The sequence below is a fragment of the Panthera onca genome (genome assembly GCF_046562875.1).
Source record: "Panthera onca isolate mPanOnc1 chromosome E1 unlocalized genomic scaffold, mPanOnc1 haplotype 2 h2.Chr16_ul_9, whole genome shotgun sequence".
NCBI lineage: Eukaryota > Metazoa > Chordata > Mammalia > Carnivora > Felidae > Panthera > Panthera onca.
In genome coordinates, this window is record NW_027675823.1 from 220,462 (window position 1) to 244,256 (window position 23,795).

The 23,795-nt window shown below is 50.9% G+C and overlaps 1 protein-coding gene and 1 long non-coding RNA gene across 6 annotated transcripts in view; one reads left to right on the plus strand and one right to left on the minus strand.

Moving 5' to 3' along the window:
* Positions 1-12,371, minus strand: LOC144615278 (uncharacterized). Of its 2 annotated transcripts, none has more exons than XR_014137215.1 (4): positions 12,286-12,371; positions 6,078-6,210; positions 2,433-2,861; positions 1-1,098 (listed from the first exon to the last, which is right to left on the minus strand). It is a non-coding gene; the product is annotated as an uncharacterized LOC144615278 (long non-coding RNA). The 2 variants fall into 2 exon arrangements; XR_014137216.1 differs by lacking the exon at positions 1-1,098 and adding an exon at positions 1,738-2,321.
* Positions 9,519-23,795, plus strand: part of LOC144615271 (pleckstrin homology domain-containing family M member 1-like) — a 20,983-nt gene continuing 6,706 nt past the window's right edge. For 2 of the 4 annotated variants that reach the window (XM_081794905.1, XM_081794908.1), the window contains exons 1-4: positions 12,389-12,477; positions 15,638-15,726; positions 19,219-19,466; positions 21,201-21,827. In XM_081794905.1, coding sequence (XP_081651031.1) covers positions 15,679-15,726; positions 19,219-19,466; positions 21,201-21,827 — 923 coding nt within the window. In that variant the 5' untranslated portion in view covers positions 12,389-12,477; positions 15,638-15,678. Of the gene's footprint in view, positions 9,909-12,386; positions 12,478-15,077; positions 15,238-15,637; positions 15,727-19,218; positions 19,467-21,200; positions 21,828-23,795 lie in introns of those variants that run through there. The other 2 variants (XM_081794906.1, XM_081794907.1) reach the window with 2 other exon arrangements.

Genomic DNA, 23,795 nt, shown 5'->3' on the forward strand with positions numbered 1-23,795 from the left:
TTCTCCTATTTTGGAATATTTCCATTAGCTCAAATGTGGTTCATAAAGTGAAGCTTAGAAAATGTTGTTTCTATAACACGACCTCAAATTTGCACAATACTTATCAGTCTCAAATGCTACCTTGCCGTATTTCTTTTAATTTTTTTAATGTTTATTTTTGAGAGAGAGGGAGAGAGAGAGACAGAGCATGCGGGCAGAGAGAGAGGGAGACACAGAATATGAAGCAGGCTCCAGGCTCTGAGCTGTCAGCACAGAGCCCGATGCGGGTCTCGAACCCATGAACCAACCACGAGATTATGACCCTCTCTGCCACCCCTCCACTCGCACTCTATGTCTCTGTCTCTTTCTCTCTCCAAAATAAACATTTAAAAAAATTTTTTAAAAACAACAATAAACATTTATTCCTCAAAAAACATCTTTTTTAATGTTTATTTTGAAGAGAGAACAAGAGAGAGAGGGAGACACAGAATCTGAAGCAGGCTCCAGGCTCTGAGCTGTCAGCACAGAGCCCAATGCGGGGCCCGAAGCCATGAATGGTGAGACCATGACCTGAGCCAAAGTCAGACGCTCAACCAACTGAGCCACCCAGGCGCAATACCCATCCCCAACCCTCCCCTCCCTCCCACCCCCCATCAACCGTCAGTTTTGTGAACATATTTTAAAACTACCATAGCCAGGAAAACAAACCATTCTAGATATTGCAAACACACACACACACACAAAGGTCATACAAGCAATTGGTGCTCACCACTGGTGGGGCTCGCGGTGGTGAAGGTCAGGGCCAGGGGGGAATCGCACCACTAGCTCTCAGGTTACTTTACCACAGTTGCTCTCCATAGATTCAAAGCTGCTGCTGCCACTCGGTCAGGAAACTTCGGGAAGCCACTGCTGGGGTCACTACAGCCCCATGGCCCCAAGCCTGACTGGTGGGGAGTATGGACTCCAACATTCGGCCCGCATGTCTGCTGCTACAGAGGAGAAAAGCATGGCTTCCACCTCCTTCCACCTCCGCCTTCCAAATTTCACACAGGTACGCTTTATTGGCAGAATTCTGCTGTCGAGGGAATCTGTCAACGATGGTTCGTGGGTTTCCAGGACCTGCAAAGAAGGGGCTAGAAATGGGTGTCAAGAGCCAACCAACATCATCCAGCAAACCCCTCCTGATGGGGGGGTGTTCAAAGGCTTTGTAAAAGGGGGGTGGTGTCCACGTGGAGTAACCTGGTGGTCGTGTTTCTAAGTCGGAAACCCTGAAAGGTGTCATTCTAGCTGGGCAGCAGGTGAGGCGCTGGATGCTGACGACATACACTCATCCCCAGAGGTGACTGGAGAAGCGCCTGGAGTTGATTCTTAGTTTCATCTCTGGAACGTTCTCACTGGAATTAAAGCTGGATGGACTATTGGCAATGCAGTATCTGAGAAAACATAGCCCCCATTCAAAAGGGCTGCCAGAGAAAAGATCTCCACAGGGAAACATGTTTTCTCAAAATACAGCCTTTGGACCTCTATACGCAAACATCCCTGGGATGCTTACTTAAAAAGCTGATCCTGAAAATAATTTAATTTCAAAGGCTGTTGGGGCACCTGGGTGGTTCAGTCAGTTGAGCGACCGACTTCGGCTCAGGTCATGATCTCACGGTTCTTGGGTTTGAGCCCCACGTCGGGCTCTGTGCTGACAGCGCGGAGCCTGGAGCCCACTTTGGAGTCTGTGTCTAACTCGCTCTCTGCCCCTCCCCCACCCCCCTGCTTGCACCCTGCCTCTCTCTCAAAAATAAATATTAAAAATAAAAAAATTAAAAGGCTGATCCTGCACACCTCCCCTGATGAAAACAAACAAAAGCAGACACTACTTAAAGTAATCCAGACAGATTTCAGTCAGTAACATAGTATTGCAGTGCCGTAGGGGAAAGGGTTCATCGTGAGCAGGCACCCGACTGGGATTATTACAGAGGTGATGGGGTATTTCACAGGGAGAATGAGGGACTAGGGAAGGGAATGAGTGGGGGGCTCTATAATCAGAAGTGAAAGATGACAAAAAGCAGGAAGGGACGCTGGCCCATATGAGACCCATCTGGCTTTGCTGACACTTCTCAAAGTTAAGCTCCTGCCCTCTCACAGAAGCTGGGAGACAGGGGCCCGATCTTCAGGCGTTGGCTGGACTCAGCAGCCAATCCTTTAGACAGCCGGGAGTTTTGCAGGCAGGCACTTTAAGGGAGGCTAGGGTCCTACTAGGGATGCGGCCACGAGCTGCCAGCAACCACGTCCGTGTTTGTTCGCCTTCACAGGCCAAGCAAGGTCGAATCAAGAAGAGGGCTCGGAGGAGCCTGGCGAGCATTTGGAGAAAGAATCTGTCACCCTCCGAACCCACATGCCCACCCCTCCTGAGCCCATCCCCCAAACAGAGGGACCACTTTGACAGGCCTTTTTATGCTCACCAAACGACTGAAGTAGGACAAGGCGGACGGGGAGGTGGGGGAAGCAGAGGTTCTCCGGCTTCTTCAGGGCTGGAGGTCGGCAGGGATTTGGGGGTGGGAGACGAAGGGCAGAGCAGATTGAGGATGACCAGGAGGCTCAACTGGATTCTTAACCTGGGAGTCCCGACTGGTCATGCTGGCCGGCTCCTGCCCCCACGGAGGTCAGGGCCTCTCAGTCCTGAGGACCACCAGGCACGACCAGCTCTGGCTCCTGTGGTCCTGGTGGGGGTATGTTGTTGAGACCTGGGGGATGGCGTGGAGCACCAGCTGGGGGGCGGGAGCACACTCATTCAAGAAGAAGAAAAGTCCCGAGGCCCAGAGCAGAGGCAGGAATGGTGCTTAGGCTGCGTGTGTTTCCAGGGCAGCGGCAGAGAGCGGTCTGGCGCCACACTGTGGAGGAAATGAAGATTTCAACGGTACAAAGGCCTCGTCTGGATGAGGGCTACACCCCAGGGTGGTAGAGCAGGAAAACAGAAGGAGCCTGGCTCCCTGACATAAGAGCCACCGAACCAGCCCCAGATCCAGTACTTAACCGGATTATCATATGAGAGATCAAGAAGCTGCTTCTTAAAAAAATTTCTTTTCAATGTTTACTTATTTTTGAGAGACAGAGACAGAGCACGAGCAGGGGAGGGGCAGAGAGAGAGGGAGACACAGAACGTGAAGCAGGCTCCAGGCTCTGAGCCGTCCGCACACATCCCGACATGGGGCTCGAACCCATGAACGGCAAGATCGTGACCTGAGCCAAAGTCAGACACCTGACCGACTGAGCCACCCGGGTGCCCCCAAGAAGCTGTTTTTTAATTTAACCCACTGTTGGGGCGCCTGGATGGCTCAGTCGGTTAGGTGTCCGACTTCGGCTCAGGTCAGGATCTCACCGTTCGTGGGTTCAAGCCCCACATCGGGCTCTGTGCTGACGGCTCGGAGCCTGGAGCCCGCTTCAGACTCTGTGTCTCCCTCTGCCCTTCCCCCACTCAATCTCTGTCTCTGTCTCAAAAATAAATAAACATTTAAAAACAAAGGAATTAAAGGGCGCCTGGGTGGCTCAGTCGGTTAAGCATCCAACTTCAGCTCAGGTCACGATCTCGGGGTTCGTGAGTTTGAGTCCCACATCGGGTTCTGTGCTGTCAGCCTGTCAGCACAGAGCCCGCTTTGGATCCTCTGCCCCACTCTCTCTGCCCCTCCCCCGCTTGCACTCTCCCCCCCGCCCCCCGAAAAAAAGGATTAAAAAAAAAGAATTAAAAAAAATCACTTAACCACTGTTGTGTTGGGTCTCTACTGCAGCAGCTGAACCTGTACGTAACCTGATAACGGAGGGAATCCATGTATCTGTTATCTTTTGCCACAACAGTGCTAACTAATAGACCATCCTCAAAACTCAGAGGAGGCTGGGAAACCGATTCTCACAGGTTGGCCGTTACCGCTGTACTTTAATGCCCTGCTGGCTGGATCGGCGCTGCTTCTCACGGCTGGTCTTTTCTCCCTGTGTTGCTGCCGGGACCCAGGCTGAAGAGGCAGCGGCTACCCAAGAGAAGCGTAAGAGAGCAAGCAAAAGAGCCATCGGGCCTCTTCGAGCCTAAGCACGGAACCAGCCCCCAGCCCCAAGCCAGGGGATGGGAAAGTACACTGTGGCCACGAGGAGACACAGCAGGAGCGGGGATGCGGGGAGGGCCCATAATTCTCTCTCCCAGAATGTGACAGAGTCCTGGGTCAGAGGCTACAACACGGTGGCCCTGCTCTTCTAGGCGTCACCTACGAATGGCGCAGAGTGAAAGACAGCGTCCGTCCATGTGAAGACTCAACCGCAGTTCTCTATCAGGTCAGGAGCCCTGACAAGACAAGAATCACATCTCCTTCCTCTTCCCAACGCCTAGGGCCAGGCCCTGCCCTCAGGGCTGACTCAGGGAGATTACTGGGTGAATCTGAGACCATTTCTTCACTCTCTGCGTCGGATTCCTTATGTGATACAGACTGACCTCCTAAAGGTCAGCACACAGTGCTAGGGGTTTGCCCGCAAAGCTGCAAAGGGACTGTGCCATTGGGAACTGAGATGTGTACCTAGGTCTGTCTACACCGCATCCTGGATCCACTGCCTGCCAGAGGGACCTCCAGAAGAAAGGACTTCTACAAGTTAAATATCGCAGACTTCACACTCCAAAGGAGAACCGTTTGAAGAGAGCCATGGTTAACCCTGACGAATGCCACCATCACCACAGAATTCCAGGCACCGGGCATGTGGGTAGAAAGCATATTTTAGGGCAGTGACTCATGGTAAGTCGTTTCCTCCAGTCCCTAAAACGGGCTATTCAATGTCAAGCTGTCTCAGGCTCAGGCTGATAACAGGGCAGCCATAGGGGACCTAGTGGGAGCTGCGTTGTCACGGTCCAAGTCTGTACGCACCGCTTGTATAACCTGCCCAAGTTCACAAAGACAGGATATCAGTCGCCGCTCTTTATGCTCCCAGTGAAAGAAATCCAACTAAAATATGCTTAAGCCAAAAATGTCATACGGTGTATCGGCTCACATAACCGGGAAGCCTAAGATCTTCAAGCTGGCCGCATCTAGCGCTCAAACGTCATTCTCTCCCCAACTATCCCTCAGTTGTGCTTTCCTCCATGACGGCTTCAGGCCACAGGATGGATGCCCCAAGACTGCAAAGATAGTCCTTAGTAACTCCAACTCTCCACTGAGGTTGAGCAAGCCTCATAAAGGAAAGCCAGTCTTCAAAAAGCCTCTGATTGGTCTGCTTGGACCCTGTATCTGGCAGGAGGAGACCCTGATTGGCCAGCCATGGTCAGCGTGCACCTGCAAGGTGGGCCTTAAACCAGTACTTAAGTCTCTGCTAGGGCACAGGAACTGAATAGAAAGTCAAGAGAGGGGGTTGTCTCACGGCAAGTTGAGGGGGCGAGGTGACAAATGGAAGACCAGACATTGAGGCTAGATTGAACTAACCCTAAGCCTAAACTTTGAACAGGCTTTCACACGTTCATAGATGCTATTGTGAGTAAAACACAAATTCACTTAAGAGCAGGAGTGCCTTCATAGTAACTTTTGGTCTTTCTGTATTTTTTGTCCCAATTAATAGATATCGAAAGGATCCCTACGATCACGAGCAGGTCCGAAGACCATTCTATTTTTTAATATTAGAAAGGGATTCTTAACTGCAGATTAAGAGAGAGAGTAAAGAAAGCAAGAAGAGAAGGGAGCCAGGAAAACCCCAGCCCAGGAAGCAGCGAAGGAAGGTTCCAGGACAGCAGCGTATGACAGGTCAAGGAGGTAGCCGAGGGAAACGGCACTAACTGTCATGCCAGAGCACTGGAGCGGAGTGGAGGAGTGATCGTGGCGGGCAGCACAGAAAGAGAAGGAGAAGAAATTAAACCCCGGGGGGTCAGGGGACAGAAACGAGTGCCATCGGACTACATGAGCAAGCTCTGCGGTGAACAATGCTTACCTAGTCACAATTCTGCAACCACTATCAATCATGGGGCAAGAGTGACAAAACTAAACCCCAAGAATGGAATGGGTGGGGGGTGTTAAAGACCTAACTCCTTGCCTGTGTTGCTAGGAAGTCCACAGATAGCGTCTAAAATGGGTGAATCAGAGCACCTGGGTGGCTCAGTCGGTTGAGCGTCTGACGTCAGCTCAGGTCACGATTTCACGGTTCGTGGGTTCGAGCCCCGCATCGGACTTTGTGTTGACAGCGCAGAGCCTGCTTGGGATTCTCTCTCTCCTTCTCTCTCTTTCAAAAAAAAAAAAAAAAAATTAAAAAACTCTTTTAAATGGAAGAATTAAGAGCTAGAAACACAAGATAGGTGGAGATAAGCACCAGAAGATCCAGCGAGAGGTAAGGAGGACCGAGGACTGGCGAGCTGGCCCAGGAGGGTGGGGATGGTCGAGGCAAGAAGCTGCTGCGGGTCATTCTGTTTCCTCACCACTTCATTTCGTACTATTTGAACTGTAAACTATGTGTGATAACATTTGGGAGGCTTAAAGAGTCCATTCTTTTGTCAACGGCACCTCAAAGCTGTATTTGTGTCCAACTTTATTGAGATAGAATTGACACATAATTTTTACGAACCCTTTAAATCCATTTTTTAAAGAGAGTGGGAAGAACCAGCTTCCTGCAACAGAAGCCATGAGAACATTACCTATTCCGGTTTCAAAAGAAATGGTGGCATTAGTTCTGCTTAGATGATTTCGGTCAGAGACCAAGTAAGCATACATCTGGGGTTCAAACAAGAGAGGCTCTCACTCCAGTGCTCAAAGACCAGTTAGAAAACGGAGATCTGACTGAACTGGGTAGGTACGAATTAGCCAAAACTGTAACAATAATAATAATAATAATAATAATATAGCTAGTTATCCTCAAGTGCTTACTTCAGACCAGAAACCGTCCTGAGGATATTATCTTATTTAATCCTCATGGCAACTGATATTTTCCCCAATTTACAGATGAGGAACTGAGGCTCAGATAGTTTGGGGAACTTCCCGGAAGTCACACACTCTGGCCCCTCTGCCTGAGGCGGAGGGGCCTCAGCGTGTTGTGATTTACTTCTCTTTTCTAACCACCAATCAAACTTAGAAGTTTCTATCTCTGGTGCCATCACGAGGGGCCTATGAAAACCACTGACTGTGGCAGTGGTCTCAGGCCCACACTTGCTGGGTTGTGCTGGGCCCTGCGCTGTCTTAGGGAAGGCCTAGAAAACAGTATGGGGTAGAGCCGGTATTCAAACCTAAGCATTCCCGGCTCCAAAGCCCACTTGCTCGGCCACTGAATTATGCTAGTTCTCCAGCTAGAATCAGAGCTGGGTGAGGATCCCACCTGTAGTAATTATGAGTTGTATGGCCTTGGGCCCCCAAGTTCCTTAACCTCTCTTAAGCCTGTTTTATCATCTATGCCATGGGGATAACAATGGTGCTTACCTTCAGGGTGGTTGCTAAGGATAAATCAAAATTCCTATCTGGCAAATAGGAGCCTCTATTTTCCACACCTGTTAAATGCCTTGCCCTTCAGCTCCTAGGTTAAGGAGAGATTCTCACATTTTCTCACCCTTCAGATCCACGGGTGGTAGGGCAAGAGACAGAAAAGGTTTGGGTCAAGGCTAAATACTTGGACCTCATCCCAGAGTGACTCTCCAGGGCAGGGGCGGGGTTCAGGAATCTACACCTTAGACCCCCGAGAAATTCAGATGCCTGCAGTCCTCCTGCCTGGCTTTGAATGACTATGCGTAGTGCTTGAAATCTGACAGACCAGTGCCTTTGTGAGCGTCTGAGCCCTTCCTGCACTGGCCTCCAGCTCTGTCTGTGCCTCCTCCCTTTCCCCATTGCCCAATCTGTCTTTATCTCCCCCTTCCATTCTAAGCCCCCTCCCCTTACTCTAGCCTTACTTCCTAGCTTCCTCTCCACCTCTCCGTGCACCCTCCCCTGAGCTCAGTCTGCATTCCTACCCACCGGCCGTTTCTCTACCAGTCTCTTCGCAGGCATTGCCCTTTCCTGTGTCCACCCGGAAGGCTCAGATAAAAGTTGCTTCCGCCAGGATAACCTTCAAGGCCTCTTCCCTGGCACCATGGCACTTTGCACGTACCTTTATTATTGCTCAAATAACAGGGTAATGGGAGATTTTTTTTTCCGGCCTCAGATTACCTGGTGGACTCGTGGCCCACGAATGGTGGAAATGTGCGCCAGAGTAAGATGGAGAGAGGAGGACAAGCCCGTAGACTTTGCAGAGGGGCCGAGAGGCCTGAGAAGTAAGAGAAGACCAGGAGACAGGGGCTCCTGAAAAGATAGATAAGAGATTACCATGCGGGGTTCCCACAGCTTTTGCAGACAGCGGCTGCGCAAAAATTCATTGGAAGAACTGAGGAATGTTGCTGGCTCCATCTGGGGGAGGGCATGCTTGTATCAAGACACTGATGCTCTTGATGTGCTATAATTATAACCAGAAACACTATCCTTTTGCCCAGGAAACTGGATTTCCCAGTAAATTCCTTACTTTCCAAGTTGTTTAACGCTAAGATAATGCTTTGCTTCTGTGTCCTTATTTATTTATCTTTAACGTTTATTTACTTTGGAGAGGGAGAGCACAAGCGAGGGAGGGGCAGAGAGAGAGAGAGAGAGAGAGAGAGAGAGAGAATCCCAAGCAGGCTCTGCACGGTCAGCGCAGAGCCCAATGCAGGGCTGGAACTCACAACTGTGAGATTGTGACCTGAGCCGAAGTCAGACACTTAACCGACCGAGCCACCCAGGCGTCCCTCCGTGTCCTTATTTCTAACTTTCTGTTCAACTGTTAACCATACTAAATGTACTCAGATTCATCTAGTCTAAAATCGAGGAGAGGTGGTTCTCGCTCCTAGAGACAGAATTATTGAAGAGGCAGCCCGCACACACTCAGGTGCCACATCTCCAACAGCTGGTTTTATAAATGGAAACAGGCACTGGGACCCCTTCTTCTCCCCTTCCCAGAAAGGCTGATGGAGAGCCTGGCCCAGATCAGTGGAGCTTTCTTCCAAGAACTGTCCCGTTCCCAGACCAGCCCTGTAGACACCCCCAAAGTCCCCCTGGACCTGCAGGTAGCAGTACCTCTCCACCCCAGTACTCACCCCACACTCAGGCCCTAAGATCCCACTTGACCTGAGCCTGCAGGTATGAAGTGTCCAAAGCACAAGACATCTGTCCCCACCCCCACCAACACACACTCTTGACCTTTTGTTCTGGGTCCATGTGAAAGAGAAATGTCAACTCTACCAAGTAAAGGAAACAAACAACTTCCTGGCTAGATGAGAATAACCAGAACCTTAAGCTTCATGCCTGGGGGCTGACGGGTACCTAAAGGTGCTCCCTTGGTGATAGGGGTGATCAAAACCTGTATGCTTGTCCTGAGAACCACCAGGCGGGAAGCACCAACTGCACTGATGCCCTCAGGGAGGCAAAACTAGGGTAGACGTTATTGGTCCGATTTTACAAGTGGGAACCTTCCGGGCAGGAGGCCAACAGACAGCCTCGGTAGACAGCACGGTAGATAGTGCTGTGCCCAGGCAAGGTCGTGAACCCAGAAGGCGGCCGGGATCTAGTGAGACGCAGACACTGCTGGGGGCGGGCAGTAGGACACGTTCCGCCCGACACTGGTGGGCTAGCCTGGTGGCCTCGCCTCTTCGTGCGCATCTCGGGTCGCAGAGTCCCCAGCCTCCCAGATCACTCACCTGCTCTGGAGCTGGGAACTTGGGCTTTCCTGAGCGCTGGCCCCGCCCCGAGGCTCCGCCGGCCCTGCGCTTGGCTCCGCGGTCCGGGGGCGGGGCCGGACGCCGAACCAACGTGATGGCGTCAGGCGCCGCGAGCGCCGTTTCCTGTTGTCCCTGGCCCGGAGGCCGCAGCGCCTGGTCGGAGGCTTAGGGGCTGCAGTGGCCAGGAGTGCCCCGCGCCCCCTCCCCGCTCCCTCTGGTGAGTTAGGGGTCAGAGGGCGAGGAGGGTGAGAAGGGGACGGCGGGGCCGAGACGAGAACGGGCGATGGGTCACCAGCCCTGTCCGTGATCGCAAACCCTTGGTTGCTTTGAAACTGTCCTGCTTCAGAGCCTTTTCCCTGCCCGGCCTGAGCCCCGCACCCTACCCCACTCGGACCCGAGCCTTCAGCCCAAACAGCCAGTGCTGACCCGTCCCCTTCCTCTTCTCCACCCGTGACCCGAGCCCAGCCCTTACCCTCACCCCTTCACCACTGGTCTTGCGTAAGTGCAGCCACACTCGACCCCACGGTAGCCCACTTCCAACCCCTAGGACAGCCACTTCCCTCCGCCTCCCTCTAACGCATCTCCTTCTCACCCCTCAACCCCTTTGGCAATCCCAGTGCTCCACGCAAACCTCCTCGAGCCCCCCCTCCCCCTCCCCGTCTTTCTGGCTTACCCCTTTTCAGGCTCAGCTTTCTTATCCCAGCCCCCCTGCTCAGCCCCCCAAGGTCTGCTCAGCCAAAACACCCACCTCCCCCCACTCATTTAATACCTACCACTACAGTAGATGCCCTATTGCGCTTACCCCCCTCTTCTTGATAACTCTGATCTCAGCCCTATCTCAAGTCTTGTATGTATCTTCTTGCCCTCACCCACTCAACCCCTAACTTCCAAGCCCACCGCATACTTTCTTTCCATCCCCAGCCAGCCTGAGGACTCTTCATTCCTGAGTCTTTGCTAAACCACCCCCCAACTCTTGCTGCCCTAGTTCCCACCACCCCTACCCAATCTTGTTAGATTGACGTCTTCCTATCCCCATTTCAACTCTTCATCCCAGCTCTGTGCCCACTCTTCCCTTGATGTGGTCCCCATTTGATCTGAGAACCTAGTGCAGTCCCCTGCCAACCCCACCTGCTTTCTCAGAGCCAGGCACTTGCCGAACACCTCAATTGAGGCAGGGCCTCAGATGGTAAGTAAGTGTGGAGGAGTAGAGATCCTTCTCCCGTGGGTCAAGTGCTTTTCCTGGATGTCAGGCCCCCTGTACCTGTCCTTAAGGATTGTATTCCTGGCATCCATATTACATTACTCGCGTTGGCTGCTGGAATGATAGGTATCATCCAAATACCTGGAAGGTGAGGGAGCTACTCATTCAGCTGGGGCAGTGGAAGCTTATCACTTCCTTTTGGGTGACGATCTGGAGAAACTCAAGCGGTTCCACTGTGTGGGGTTGGCTGTGGTCACAGAATCATGTCCATGTGCATTGCCCTGCCGCTCAGAAAGGACCCTCACCCAGTGCTCCTCCTGGCCAGAACTGGTTGTAGATTAGTCCCGCTACCGAATGTGCCAGAGGTGACGTTACATGTTGTGAAGAGTAGAGATGAGTGGATCCTGGGGACGCCGAGGCCTCCGTGGAGGCTGTTGAATTGCTTCCTCTTTTTGCAGGTGCTGGATCATTGAGTTTTGACCATTTTGATTACCCATGAACACAGAGAGTCAAGTTATCTCAGAGTAGCTAGACATTCTTGAGGCACCCAGGCTCCATGGTTAACATTTATAATCTCCTGGGATTTGGGGGTGCACATCCCCTCTAAGTTCTGGTGACCAAACTCCAAAGGATTGGCCACTTGACAGCCATTGTAAAGGACCCCAAAGAAGACCCCTTGTCTTTGCTTGCATTTATAGTCTCACGCCTTTGAGAATCGGATGTCCTTTTACCTTCAATATCCCCTTCCGTTAAGGTGTGATCTCTGAAGGGTTTCAGCCTGTTGGCAGCTTGGTGTAATGGAAGGAGTTCTGCAGTGACCCCACCACTGAGAAGTTGTATACCTCAACTTCTTACAGTCTGAAACGGTCTGAGCCTTTTTATTTTACTCATCTGTTCATTCAGCAAGTATTTTGTGAGCACCACTGTGTGCCGTGCACTGTTTGAAGCATTAGAAAGACAATGGTGAATGAGTCAGGCAAAGGTCCTGCTTTCATTCACTCAGAGTTTGGTCCTTGCCAGAATCTTAAGGGATCTGGGACAAGAATATGGGAGAGATGGGTGTTGTTGGATGGAAGGAGGGAGGGAGGAAAGAAAGATACCCAGTGTTCCTAGACCTCACATTTCTGGCCTCACCCACTAGCCTTTGGACTGGGAATCACGAGCTAGAAGTTGCTTGCCCTCCAGCTGATATTCAGTTGCTTTGTCGCCCTACCCACCCCCCCCCCCCACACCCATCCCACCCCCCACAGGGCTCTTGTCTAGAAATCCAACTTTCTTCAGGTAGAAGGAGGTGCTGTTTACTCAGCACTCACATGTCTGAAGTATCAGCTGTCTTTCTGAATCAGAAGATAACTTTGTCATTTGTTTCCAGCTGAAAACCCTGACTCATCACCTGGTACAGCAGCTGGAGGGCTTAAACACCGGCCTGTTGTCGTGCATAGCCAGGTGCAGGATCGGAGTCAGGCCGTAGAGACGAGGCTGTCGCGGATGGCGGGGAAGTCTCTAAGAAGAAGAGGTTGCTGTTTACTGATGAACGGAGTGTTTCGAAAGTGGTGAAGCCAGGTTATCCATTTCTTCTTCTAATGTAAGTCTCATCTGAGTCCTTCTCCTCTTTTCGTTCTTCCTTAGTCTCTGGAGGAAGTGAAATTGGATGTTTATAGAAGGCCAGGCAGTATCACGAAGAGAATCAACCCCAACGATTCCTTCCTGTGTGTTGGAACATTTGAGGAGGGACAGCTCGGAAACCTGGCTGCCATGGAAAGGACCTGTGGTCAGCTAGTTGGGGCCACAGATCTGATGGGCAAGATTGTTTCTTGTCAGTGTTAGGCCTTCTTTGATAAGGTGGAGCTTCTGAAGAGTCTGTGAATAATAAGTTTGCCTGAAACTCTTTGAACCAAGGACCTGGGACAGTATGAACTGACGAAAGGCACAGAGCTTGGAATGAGAAAATTCTGTCCCTCACCTGAGGCATGTTTCTACTGAGCCTCAGTTTTCTCTTCTGTGAATGAGGGATACTCATCCTTCTCTCACAGGATTGTTTTAAGAATTAAATGAGGATAGAGAATGAGATCCTGTGCCAGAGTGAACCAATACAGAGGGGCAGAGGTAGACGAAGGGTGACTTAAGAGTTTCCTAAAGGCACACGGCACTCACCTTTTCTGCTCCACTGTATCAGGGATGTTTGAACTCTCTACTTGCTCTCTTTCTTCTGGGTCTCCTGAAGACCCACCCCTCTTTCGTTTGCTTCTTGGTGTCAGTGAAGACAGCTCTGAAGATAGAAAGTGAAACCAGTCCCATAGCATGGTAGATGGGGGTCTGGCTCACCCAAGGAGCCTGCTGGAGTGCTGACCTAGCAGTCAGGAGACCCAGAGCCCAGAGATCTCACATCGTAGATGGTCGTGGTCCTGCCTCTGAGCCATTTCCTGCCTTCCTGAGGCGTTCTAGAACCGACAGGCCTATGTAGGGAGCTTTGGCTTCCTGCAAGGAAAGATGTGCCCGGAACTTTGGCCTGACCCCCACGTCTCAGTTCTGTTTTGTGAATTGTCAAGTGGCAATTCTTCTAGGTTTCTCTGCACTGTTGTCCTTTTGTGACGTTCCCGACACTGTTTTAGGTCACAGTTGTCTCTTGTCTGGCCCTGCTCTGACCTCAGTGTCAGTTTACTTTGTTTTTTCAGCAGACCCTGACTTGGCCAGAGCACCCACTTAATGATAAGCCTCCCTCCCTCCAGTGAATATTATATTCAGTGAATTAGTTGATGAGGCCTCAATGGTCTTCCTCTTCAGATTGCTGAGGCCCAAGCCTTGAGGCCGGCTGAGGGAAGGGCAGTTTTAGGGCTTGAGGCTCTGTCTAGAAGGGCAGGCCCCCGGAATTGCCAGAGGGGATTGGATGCCAGGGTCTCAAAGCCAGCGAGCCTGAACGTGGCCTGCAGGGCTGCGTAGGGTAGCCTTGAAGAAACCCAGCCTCTAGGATCAGGCACGGTTTCAGGACCGACTCTATAGTATGTCCCCTTCTCCCGGTGCCCTGGTGGCCAGAGCATGGAGCTGGTCTCCAGCGAAGGGTCCTGAGGATTCCCAGTGGGTAGGAGCTGGGAAAGTGGTGGAGGGAGAGACAGTCTGATGGGCTGTGGCCAGGGGCTAGTGTTCCTCCTGTCAGTCTGTTGTGCGCTGACCAGAGCTGGTTTCGTGGGGGCCGTCCTCCACACACCTATCTGCCTTTGCATGTCCTTACTTAGGAAGGTCGGCGCTGGGTCCTGTTCACCCTCTGCCGGATCCAGAGGCCAGGGCTTGAATCAGAGCGTCTTTCATCATTTAGGGCCACCCTGCCGTTCTCCATGCCTCACTGTTCGCCTGTAAACCTTTCCTGCCAGACTCAACCCTGATGCTCCCTTGCATCCCGCCACCTGGGCCCCCAGCTGGAGAGCCCTCCTCCCAAGACTTCCCTGCCCCCTCCCCAGCCACCCCTTAGCCCTAGCTCACACCCGCCTCTTCCAGAAGGGTGGATGTCATCCTGGCCGAAGGTGGTAGAGCCCGCCACTGATCAGCCCTGGGATCTTGGGAAGTTCCCTGACCTGGGTCAGCTTTGATTTATCTGGATAATAAAAGAGCTCGCCTAGGGTGGTTACAAGGAATGAATGAAGCAATGTGTGTAAACAGTACAAAATCCATTCATCATGCCTCCATTTGATAACTTCTTTGGGCCATAGGTTTTTGAGAACAGAGACAGCGATGACCTATTTTTTGGTGTCCCTCCATGCTCGGCAGCGTGGTCACTAGAGATCTGTTTAGATGGGAATGTGCCTGCCCAATCCTGGTCCGTCCAAGTGGCTGGGGCGGTCCAGGCGAGCCAACAGCCACCCCCCGAGGCTCAGGTTGAGCCCCCCCCCCCCCCCCCCACCTAAGCCACCCCCGGGGGGGTGGGGGGGAAGCCAGTGCCCTGAGGGATTTACCTGTGTACTGACTTCAGGTAGTTGAGCGGACTCATTCAGACAGTGGCCTTTGCCTATAAGGCTTGGCCACATCCAACCGGGGTAATAGATACCATTTATCCTTAGTACCGTCAGGCACTGTGCTGGGCGTTTTCCACATTCATAACCTCCGTTTGAGACGTCTGCCGTGGTGCCCCACCTAGCATGCCTAAGTGGTTAGTGGCAAATTGAGATTCGAACCCGTGTTGTTTCCCTTTAGGCGTGTCCCTGTGCTGCTCCAGCTGGACCCTCGTGCCTGGAGGGGAAGCAGCTATGTAGCAAGAGGCCCTCCCTTTGGAAACTTCCTTCAGTTGTGCTTGTCCCTGCCGAGCTGGCAGACATCGGGCTGGCACAGGAGTCAGAGGCTCCGAATGTGAATTGTGAGCCCCTGCTTCCTGGTCCACGTGGGCTCTTGGCACCTCCAGCGGCAGCATCCCCCTCGCACCCTTAGTTCTGTATCCAAATCGGCCCCTCATTCCCTGCTTTTTTGTGCCAGCGTTTGGTGTGGCATACAGAGGCCTCTCCATGCCCTGATTAGGGTGGACCCACCCACGGCACATAGGATTCCCCACCTCCTGAGATTCGAGCCCTCAGATTTCTTCTCTTCCCTTGTTTCCTTCCTTAAAATCCACTCTTGGCTTTTACTTTTGAATTCAGAGGCCTTTGCATTGCAGTTTGAGGAAGATGGGCTGACCCGCTGCCTGCTGGGGGGAGGGGGAGAATTGGCTGGGGGTGGTGAGCTGGAACCTGCTCATCTGGCCGCGCCGTCTGTCTCTGCAGGTGTCATGTGATTCTCCGAGGGAGCTGCAGTGTGAGCGGAAATGCTCTCGGTGGTGGAGAATGGACTGGACCCCCGGGCTGCCATCCCGGTAGGCAGTCGGAGAGGCTCAAGGGTGGGGAAGGGGGCACGGGACAGCCATGTCATTGGTCTTCCTCACTTTGAAATGAATGAGTACTGTCTGGAAAGCGAGGCTTCGGGCTGAGAAAGAGTTATAGCAGAAGCAGGCTCTGAGGAGACCCTGCCCTTTCTAGAACATCTTATTGGTGATAGAATGGGAATTGATAAAAAACAACGGATTTTAATAGGGGCTGCCTGAAGACCAAGGATTTCTCAAAGGAAGTCATACATATGGGGCGCCTGGGTGGCTCACACGGTTAAGCGTCATGATCGTAAGCGGCTCATGGTCTTGCAGTTTGTGAGGTCAAGCCCTGCATTGGGCTCTCTGCTGTCAGAGCAGAGCCTGCTTTGGATCCTCGGTCCGCTCTGTCTCTGCCCCCTCCCCCACAGGCACATACATGTATGCACATTCTCTCTCTCTCTCTCCCTCTCTCTCCCTCTCTCTCTCTCTCTCTCTCTCTCTCTCTCAAAAATAAGTAAACATTAAAAGAAGGGGCAGCTGGGTGGCTCAGTCGGTTGAGCATCCGACTTCGGCTCAGGTCATGATCTCACGGCTCATGGGCTGGAGGCCCGCATCGGGCTCTGTGCTGCCAGCTCAGTGCCTGGAGGCTGCTTCATATTCTGGGTCTCCCTCTCTCTCTCTGCCCTCTCCCTCCCATGCTGTCTCTCTCTGTCTCTCAAAAATAAATAAACATTAAAAAAAAGAAAAGAGGGCATTAGGGTGGCCTGGGTGCCTCAGACGGTTGAGCGTCCATTTGGCTCAGGTCATGATCTCACGATTTGGGAGTTTGCTGCTGTCACTCCCTAGCCCACTTTGAATCCTCTGTCCTCCTCTCTCTTTGCCTCTCTCTCTCTCTCTCTCTCTCTCTCTCCAGTCAAATAAGCAAACAATAAAAGAAGTATATGACCCATAAGTCATATGAAAAGATGTCTAACATCAAAAGACTGCATACTGTATGACTTCATTTACACAAAATGTCCAGAATTGGCAAATCCATAAAGACAGAAAGTAGATTAGTAGTTGCTAGGGGTTGAGGGAGAGGGGACTAGAGAGGAGTGACTGCTCATGGGCACAGTGTTCCTTTTTGAGACAATGAAAATGTCCTAAAATTAGGTAGTGGCTGTAGTTTCACTATTCTGTGAACATACCAAAAATCACTGAACTGTATAGTTTAAATGAGTGAATTTTAGGCAATGTAAATTGTGTCTCATTAAAGCTGTTATAAAGAAAAAAAAAAAAAAAAAAACAGGGGCTCCTGGGTGGCTCAGTTGATGGAGCGTCCGACTTCGGCTCAGGTCATGATCTCACGGTCCGTGAGTTCGAGCCCCGCGTCGGGCCCTGTGCTGACCGCTCAGAGCCTGGAGCCTGTTTCAGATTCTGTGTCTCCCTCTCTCTCTGACCCTCCCCCGTTCATGCTCTGTCTCTCTCTGTCTCAAAAATACATAAACATTAAAAAAAAAAAATTTTTTTTTTTAAAAAAAAAAGAACATTCGACTTTTCAAAGAACATTAACATGAACTGTTTGGGCTAAGATAAAAATAAAACAGTAAAATATTTATCCATAATCCTATCAGCTAACAGTTCAAACCAGGTTTTCTGTATTCCCTCCCAATCCTTTTCCAAAACACATAGGTAATTTTGACATGCTTATACTATGACAGAACTGTCTTTATCTTTCCAAAGGATTTTACATATATGTATTTTATAATTGATTTATGTAACAGACCTTAACGGAATACTTACATGTGTCAGGAACCAAGCCAAGTGTTGAGGATGCAAGAATGAAAAAAAAAAGCAAGTCCTGCCCTCAGAGTAATCCCCCCGCCCCCCAACTCCTGTGCTGTAGGTCAGGAAGTATTCGTTCCGTTTAACAGATGAGGAAATTAAGCTCAGTGAGGTTAAGTGAAATGTCTGTAGTGACCCAGCTGTTGACCAACAGAGCTGAGACTAACATCTGCCTCTGACTGCCAGGTCAAGGATCTTTCCTTTTTTCTTTCTTTCTTTTTAAAGTTTATTTATTTATTTTAGGGGCGCCTGGGTGGCTCAGTCAGTTAAGCGTCCTATTTCAGCTCAGGTCATGATCTCACGGCTCGTGGGTTTGAGCCCTGCATCAGGCTCTGTGCTGACAGCTCAGAGCCTGGAGCCTGCTTCGGATTCTGTGTCTTCCTCTCTCTCTGCCCCTCCCCCCTCCTCATACTTTGTCTCTCTCTCTCTCTCTCTCTCTCTCTCAAAAATAAACATTAAAAAGATATTTTTAAATAAATAACGTTTATTTTATTTATTTTGAAAGGGAGAGTGAGCATGAGCAGAGGAGGGGCAGAGAGAGGGAGAGAGAGAGAGAGAGAGAGAGAGAGAGAGAATCTCAAGCAGGCTCCACACTGTCAGCACAGAGCCAGATACGGAGCTCAAACTCAAAAACCGTGAGATCATGACCTGAGCTGAAATCAAGAGTCAGATGCTTAACTGACTGAGCCGCCCAGGTGCCCCTAGGATCTTTTTTTTTTTTTGAATTTTTTTTTTTTTCAACGTTTTTTATTTATTTTTGGGACAGAGTGAGACAGAGCATGAACGGGGGAGGGGCAGAGAGAGAGGGAGACACAGAATCGGAAACAGGCTCCAGGCTCCGAGGCATCAGCCTAGAGCCCGACGCGGGGCTCGAACTCACAGACCGCGAGATCGTGACCTGGCTGAAGTCGGATGCTTAACCGACTGCGCCACCCAGGCGCCCCCCTACGATCTTTCTTAATGTGGACCATGCTCCTGTTTTCTTGGTGTTTTTATGGTTCTAAAGTGGCACTTGTTGCCTCTTCATGGAATCGTAGACCCCTAAACAAGGTGGAAAGCTTCACCCCTGCCCTAGATGGATCACCCAGGCTCCCACACCTGTAACTATGATGGAGCCGGTATTTAAACACAAGATTTCTATGGCTATCAAATCACTGAAGTTCGGTTTAAAAAGCAAAACAAAAGAAAAATATACAAATATCTTTGCAAAAAAATAACTATCTCTGGGTGGTATAAGTACGTAATTTTCCTTTTCTCCTCTATGCTTTGTCTCTGTTTTCTTTCTTTTTTTAAAATTTTTTCCAACGTTTATTTATTTTTGAGAGAAAGAGAGAGCGTGCGTGCGTGTGCAAGTGGGGGAGGGGCAGAGAGAGAGGGAGGCACAGAATCCAAAGCAGGCTCCAGGCTCTGAGCTGGCAGCACAGAGCCCGACGTGGGGCTCGAACCCATGAACCGTGAGATCACGACCTGAGCCGAAGTCGGACGCTCAACCGACTGAGCCACCCAGGCGCCCATCTTTGTTTTCTATGATTAGCTTGTGCTAGTTTTGCTGTATACACACCCACAGGTAGACGTGAGCACGTGTGTGGGTGTGCGTGTATTTGGTGATAAGCACTTACCTTCCAGGGGTCACCGCAGGATCTTCTAAAGGCCTGTGTTATGTCTGACACCGACTAGGTCATCAAGAAGAAGCTAGTGGGATCTGTGAAGGCGTTGCAGAAGCAGTACATGTCCTCGGACACAGTGGTCACTAGCGAAGACGGAGATGCCAACACCATGTGCAGTGCCCTGGAGGCCGTATTTATCCACGGCCTGCATGCCAAGCACATCCGAGCCGAGGCCGGAGGGAAAAGGAAGAAGAGCGCCCACCAGAAGCCTCTGCCTCAGCCTGTCTTCTGGCCCCTCCTGAAAGCTGTCACCCACAAGTGAGATCAGCAGGGGAGGCTTTGCTTTGGGGAGGAGCTTCAGTGTGGGTGACCCTGGGCTCTCCCTCTACAGCTATATGGGAAAGCAGCAGAGATGCTCTGTGTTCTAGAATGGAGATGGGTGAGATAGGGGTTATTGTTAGACCAAGCCTCAAGAGCCCCTCAGCGCACAGGCAATGGCCTGGGGCTGCTCAGGCCCCTGGCTGGTCGCCTTTAGCAGGAGCCGCCTTTTTGCCACACCGTGGCAAAGTTAGGTAGTTGGAACAGAGAATGTGTGGCCTGCAAAGCCTAAAATCTTTACTAAGTGGCCCTTAACAGAAGAGGTTTGCTGACCCTGCCTTGGAATGTTTGAACATCTCTATGCTAAGTATTATATCCTAACAGGCTATGGCATTTTTTAAAGACGTGGAATCCAGATCATCTGAATATCCACCCTGGGACGTTTGCCTCTGCGGCCCTGGCCCTAACTGCCTGGGCTTTGGAGCAAGCAGCTGCTGGCACGTTGCCTCTAAGGGCTATTAAATGCCACCTTCAGCCTGAAGGTGCCTTGTCAGTCTGTATCTTCCTTTTCATGCTGACTGCCACCGCCCTATCTCAGGTTCTTACCTCACTCCTAGGTGGCAGTGGCTTTCTGATTGTCCCCCTTATCTCATTGTGTCTGTCCTTAGGTCAGGCAGCTGGTCAACATTTATTGAGCTTAAGCTAACCCGAGCTCATTCCCTGAGCCCTGTGGAGCACGCACTCCTATGGGCGAGACGTGCTCAGGGCACTGTGATGGTCAGAGGAAGGGCATTTACATCAGACCAAGGGTTCGGGAACTGAGTTGGGTACATGATCTTATCCCGAGCAGCCCACCCAGAAGTCTGCGCGACTGCGGTCAAGTCATTTCCCGGTGTAAAAACTCTCAGGCTCCCCAGTGCTAGCCTGGAGTTCCATTCACTTCGTTGGGGCCCCGGAATCTGTATCCTGACCAGGTTCCCAGGTGATTCTGACGCACAGCCAGGTGTGGGGACCCTTGCCCCACCTTGCCTCACCGGTTGGATGCTCAAGACCCTGCATCACCTGACTTTGCAACCCAATCAGCCACTCCTCCTCCTCCCCGTGCTGTAACGGGAGTGCTCACCACTCCTGTTACACAGCTGCTGCTTCCCTACCCTTGGTGCCTTTTCTCTGTCAGTCCTTGGTGCCTGAGGTTCCCCTTCCATCTTTGCGGCTTGAAATCGCTCAAGGCCCAGCTCAATGCCTTGCCTGTGCCTAATCCCTATGCCTAATCCCGCAATGCCTTGCCTAAGGCATTGTCCTTACTGCAACCTGGAAGTGATTGCCTTCCCCCCACCCCAGCTCTACTGACAACAGGGTTCACTTCCGTGTGCCCTTGAAAGGTAGTAACCTGGACTGAGGGCAGGACCATGTCTGTATCCTGTATCTTCACAGCTCCAAAGACCTGGCACTTAGGGGCTCATCACATGTATGCCGGATGAGCAGGTGATGTCAAGGGCGCCTGGGGAGTTGAAACTAAAATGGCAATTATCCTGCATGACAGTAACCTTGAAAAAGTGGGGAGTTGTAGCTAAATATTTCTCAATTCCCTGTAGAACACTGCTATCTGAGATATTTTCCCAAGCCTGTATATACTTGCAGTCGTTATTACTGGCTCCTGCTCACCAGTGGATAAAATGATCCTCTGTGATCTGAACTCACTTCTTGAAACAAGCCTGTCCTCTCCACCCCCAGGCACATCGTCTCGGAATTGGAGCACCTGATCTTTGTCAGCACGGACGTGGGCCGCTGCCGGGCCTGGCTGAGGCTGGCCCTCAATGACGGCCTGATGGAGTGCTACCTGAAGCTGCTCCTCCAGGAGCCCGCCCGCCTGTGCGAGTACTATCAGCCCACAGCCCTGCTTCGAGACGCCGAGGAGGGCGAGTTCCTCCTCAGCTTCCTGCAGGGACTGACGTCCTTATCCTTCGAGCCCTCCTACAAGTCCGCCATCTTAAACGAGTGGACGCTCACCCCGCTGGCTCTCTCTGGGCTTTGCCCGCTCTCTGAGCTCGACCCCCTCACCACCTCTGGGACAGAACTACAGCGGAAAGAGTCTCTGGATTCAATTTCCCATTCCTCAGGCTCGGAGGACATCGAAGTCCAGCACTCAGGCCATAAGATCCGACGGAACCGGAAGCTCACGGCCTCCTCCCTCAGCCTGGACACCGCCGGTTCATCCCAGCTGTCTTGCAGCCTAAACTCTGATAGCTGCCTACTCCAAGAGAATGGCTCCAAGAGTCCAGACCGTTCCGAGGAGCCCATGTCCTACGACTCCGACCTGGGGACAGCAAATGCCGATGATTCAGACCCGTCTCTGCAAGAGTGAGTGTCCTTCCCCCACTCCTCTCCTCCCCCTGCCTTCCTTCCTTCTCCTCTTCCTCTTTCTCTCCCTCCCTATAGCATGTGATTGCCTGTCACTGAGCATTGACCTCTCTAAGGGCATAAAGGAAAAGGGGATCGTGGCTCTTCCTCAGGGACTGGAGTTGCCGGGACTTGTAACTGGAGGCAACATGGGGCAGCGAGGAGAATGGATTCAGGGAGGGCTCAGAGCTGAATCAGGCTCCAGCTCTGCCCCTGGCTGATCTTCGACCAGTTACCTAATTTCTCTGAGGCTTCGTGTAAAATATTATTGCCTCTAGGGCGGAAACCAACGGTTCGGAGTTAGATATACAACTTCCAAAAGACGCAGTGAAGCCCAGCGCGTCTGGGTGCTCCGCTGCGACCTCCCAGAAGGCCTCTGAAGGACACAGACCCTGAATGAGGCCTGGAGGAGGTGGTGCACAAAAGGGGCCAAGCGAGTGAGTGGAGGAAGAGCACAGGGAGCAATGAACTTGACTAGAGAAGGGACACTGGGCAGAGCTGTCTCTTTAAAAGAACTTTTTTCTATTTGAGTATTGTTGACACACGGTGTTATATTAGTCTCAGGTGTACAAGGTAGTGAGTCACCATCTCTCTATGTTGTACCATGCTCACCCCAGCAGAGCCTTCTTCGTTCAGGCCCTTTTTAAACACTCATTTTTTAATAGATTTATTTTTATGGTAAGAAAAAAAAGTCTACCTACAGTGAAACGTCTTCTCCGCCTTTGTAACCATAATTATTAATTCCTTACATCTTTCTTTTTCTTTTCTTTAAAGTTTATTTATTTATTTTTGAGAGAGAGAATGAGCAGGGGAGGGGCAGTGAGAAAGGGGGACAGAGGATCTGAAGCAGATTCTGTGCTGACAGCAGAGAGCCCAACGTGGGGCTCGAACTCACGAACCGTGAGATCATGAGCTAGGCTGAAGTCAGACATTTAACTGACCGAGCCACCCAGGCACCCCCTTTACATGTCTTTTTCTGATGTTTCTAAATGCATCTAACAGATATGAATAGATCTGTTAATAACTGTTAATATCTGTTAATAGATCTGTAATAGACTTTTAAATGTCTTTTATATTTCTTATCTCTGCCCCATCCCCACAAAGCTATTATAAATATACTGTTTGATACCTTGTCTTAGAAGAGATCAGAATTTTTGTTTTGGAGCTTCATATCAGTTTCTTAATTTTTTTTCCCCCCTATGGCATGTGTTTCCATTGTATGAATGTACCTTAGTTTATTTGACCAGCCCTGTATTTACTGGACACTGGAGTTCACTCTTTCTATAAATAACCGTGTGTATGTGATCTTTGAATTCTATGCAACTATCTCTGTTCAGTAAAGTCCCAGAAACAGAATTGCTGAGGCAAAGGATAAATGAATCTACAATTTTCATAGATAATCGCCTGTTTACACTCTGTCAGGAATGTACCTGTGCCCCCTCGGCCTTGTAGGCAGAAGGTATTATTGGGGCCCCTGGGTGGCGCAGTCGGTTAAGCGTCCGACTTCAGCCAGGTCATGATCTCACGGTCTGTGAGTTCGAGCCCCGCGTCAGGCTCTGGGCTGATGGCTCGGAGCCTGGAGCCTGTTTCCGATTCTGTGTCTCCCTCTCTCTCTGCCCCTCTCCCGTTCATGCTCTGTCTCTCTCTGTCCCAAAAATAAATAAAAAACGTTGAAAAAAAAATTAAAAAAAAAAAAAAAAAAAAAAAAAAAAAAAAGAAGGTATTATCAAACTTTTGGATATTTGCTCATCTAATAGGTAGAACATGATAAACTTTTTTTTCAAGTTTATTTACTTGTTTTGAGAGAGAGAGAGAGAGACAGCAAGCGAGCATGAGTGGGGGAAGGGCAGAGAGAGAGGCGGGGGGAGAGAGAGAGAATCCCAAGCAGGCCCCTCGCTGTCAGTGCAGAGCGTGATGCAGAGCTTGATC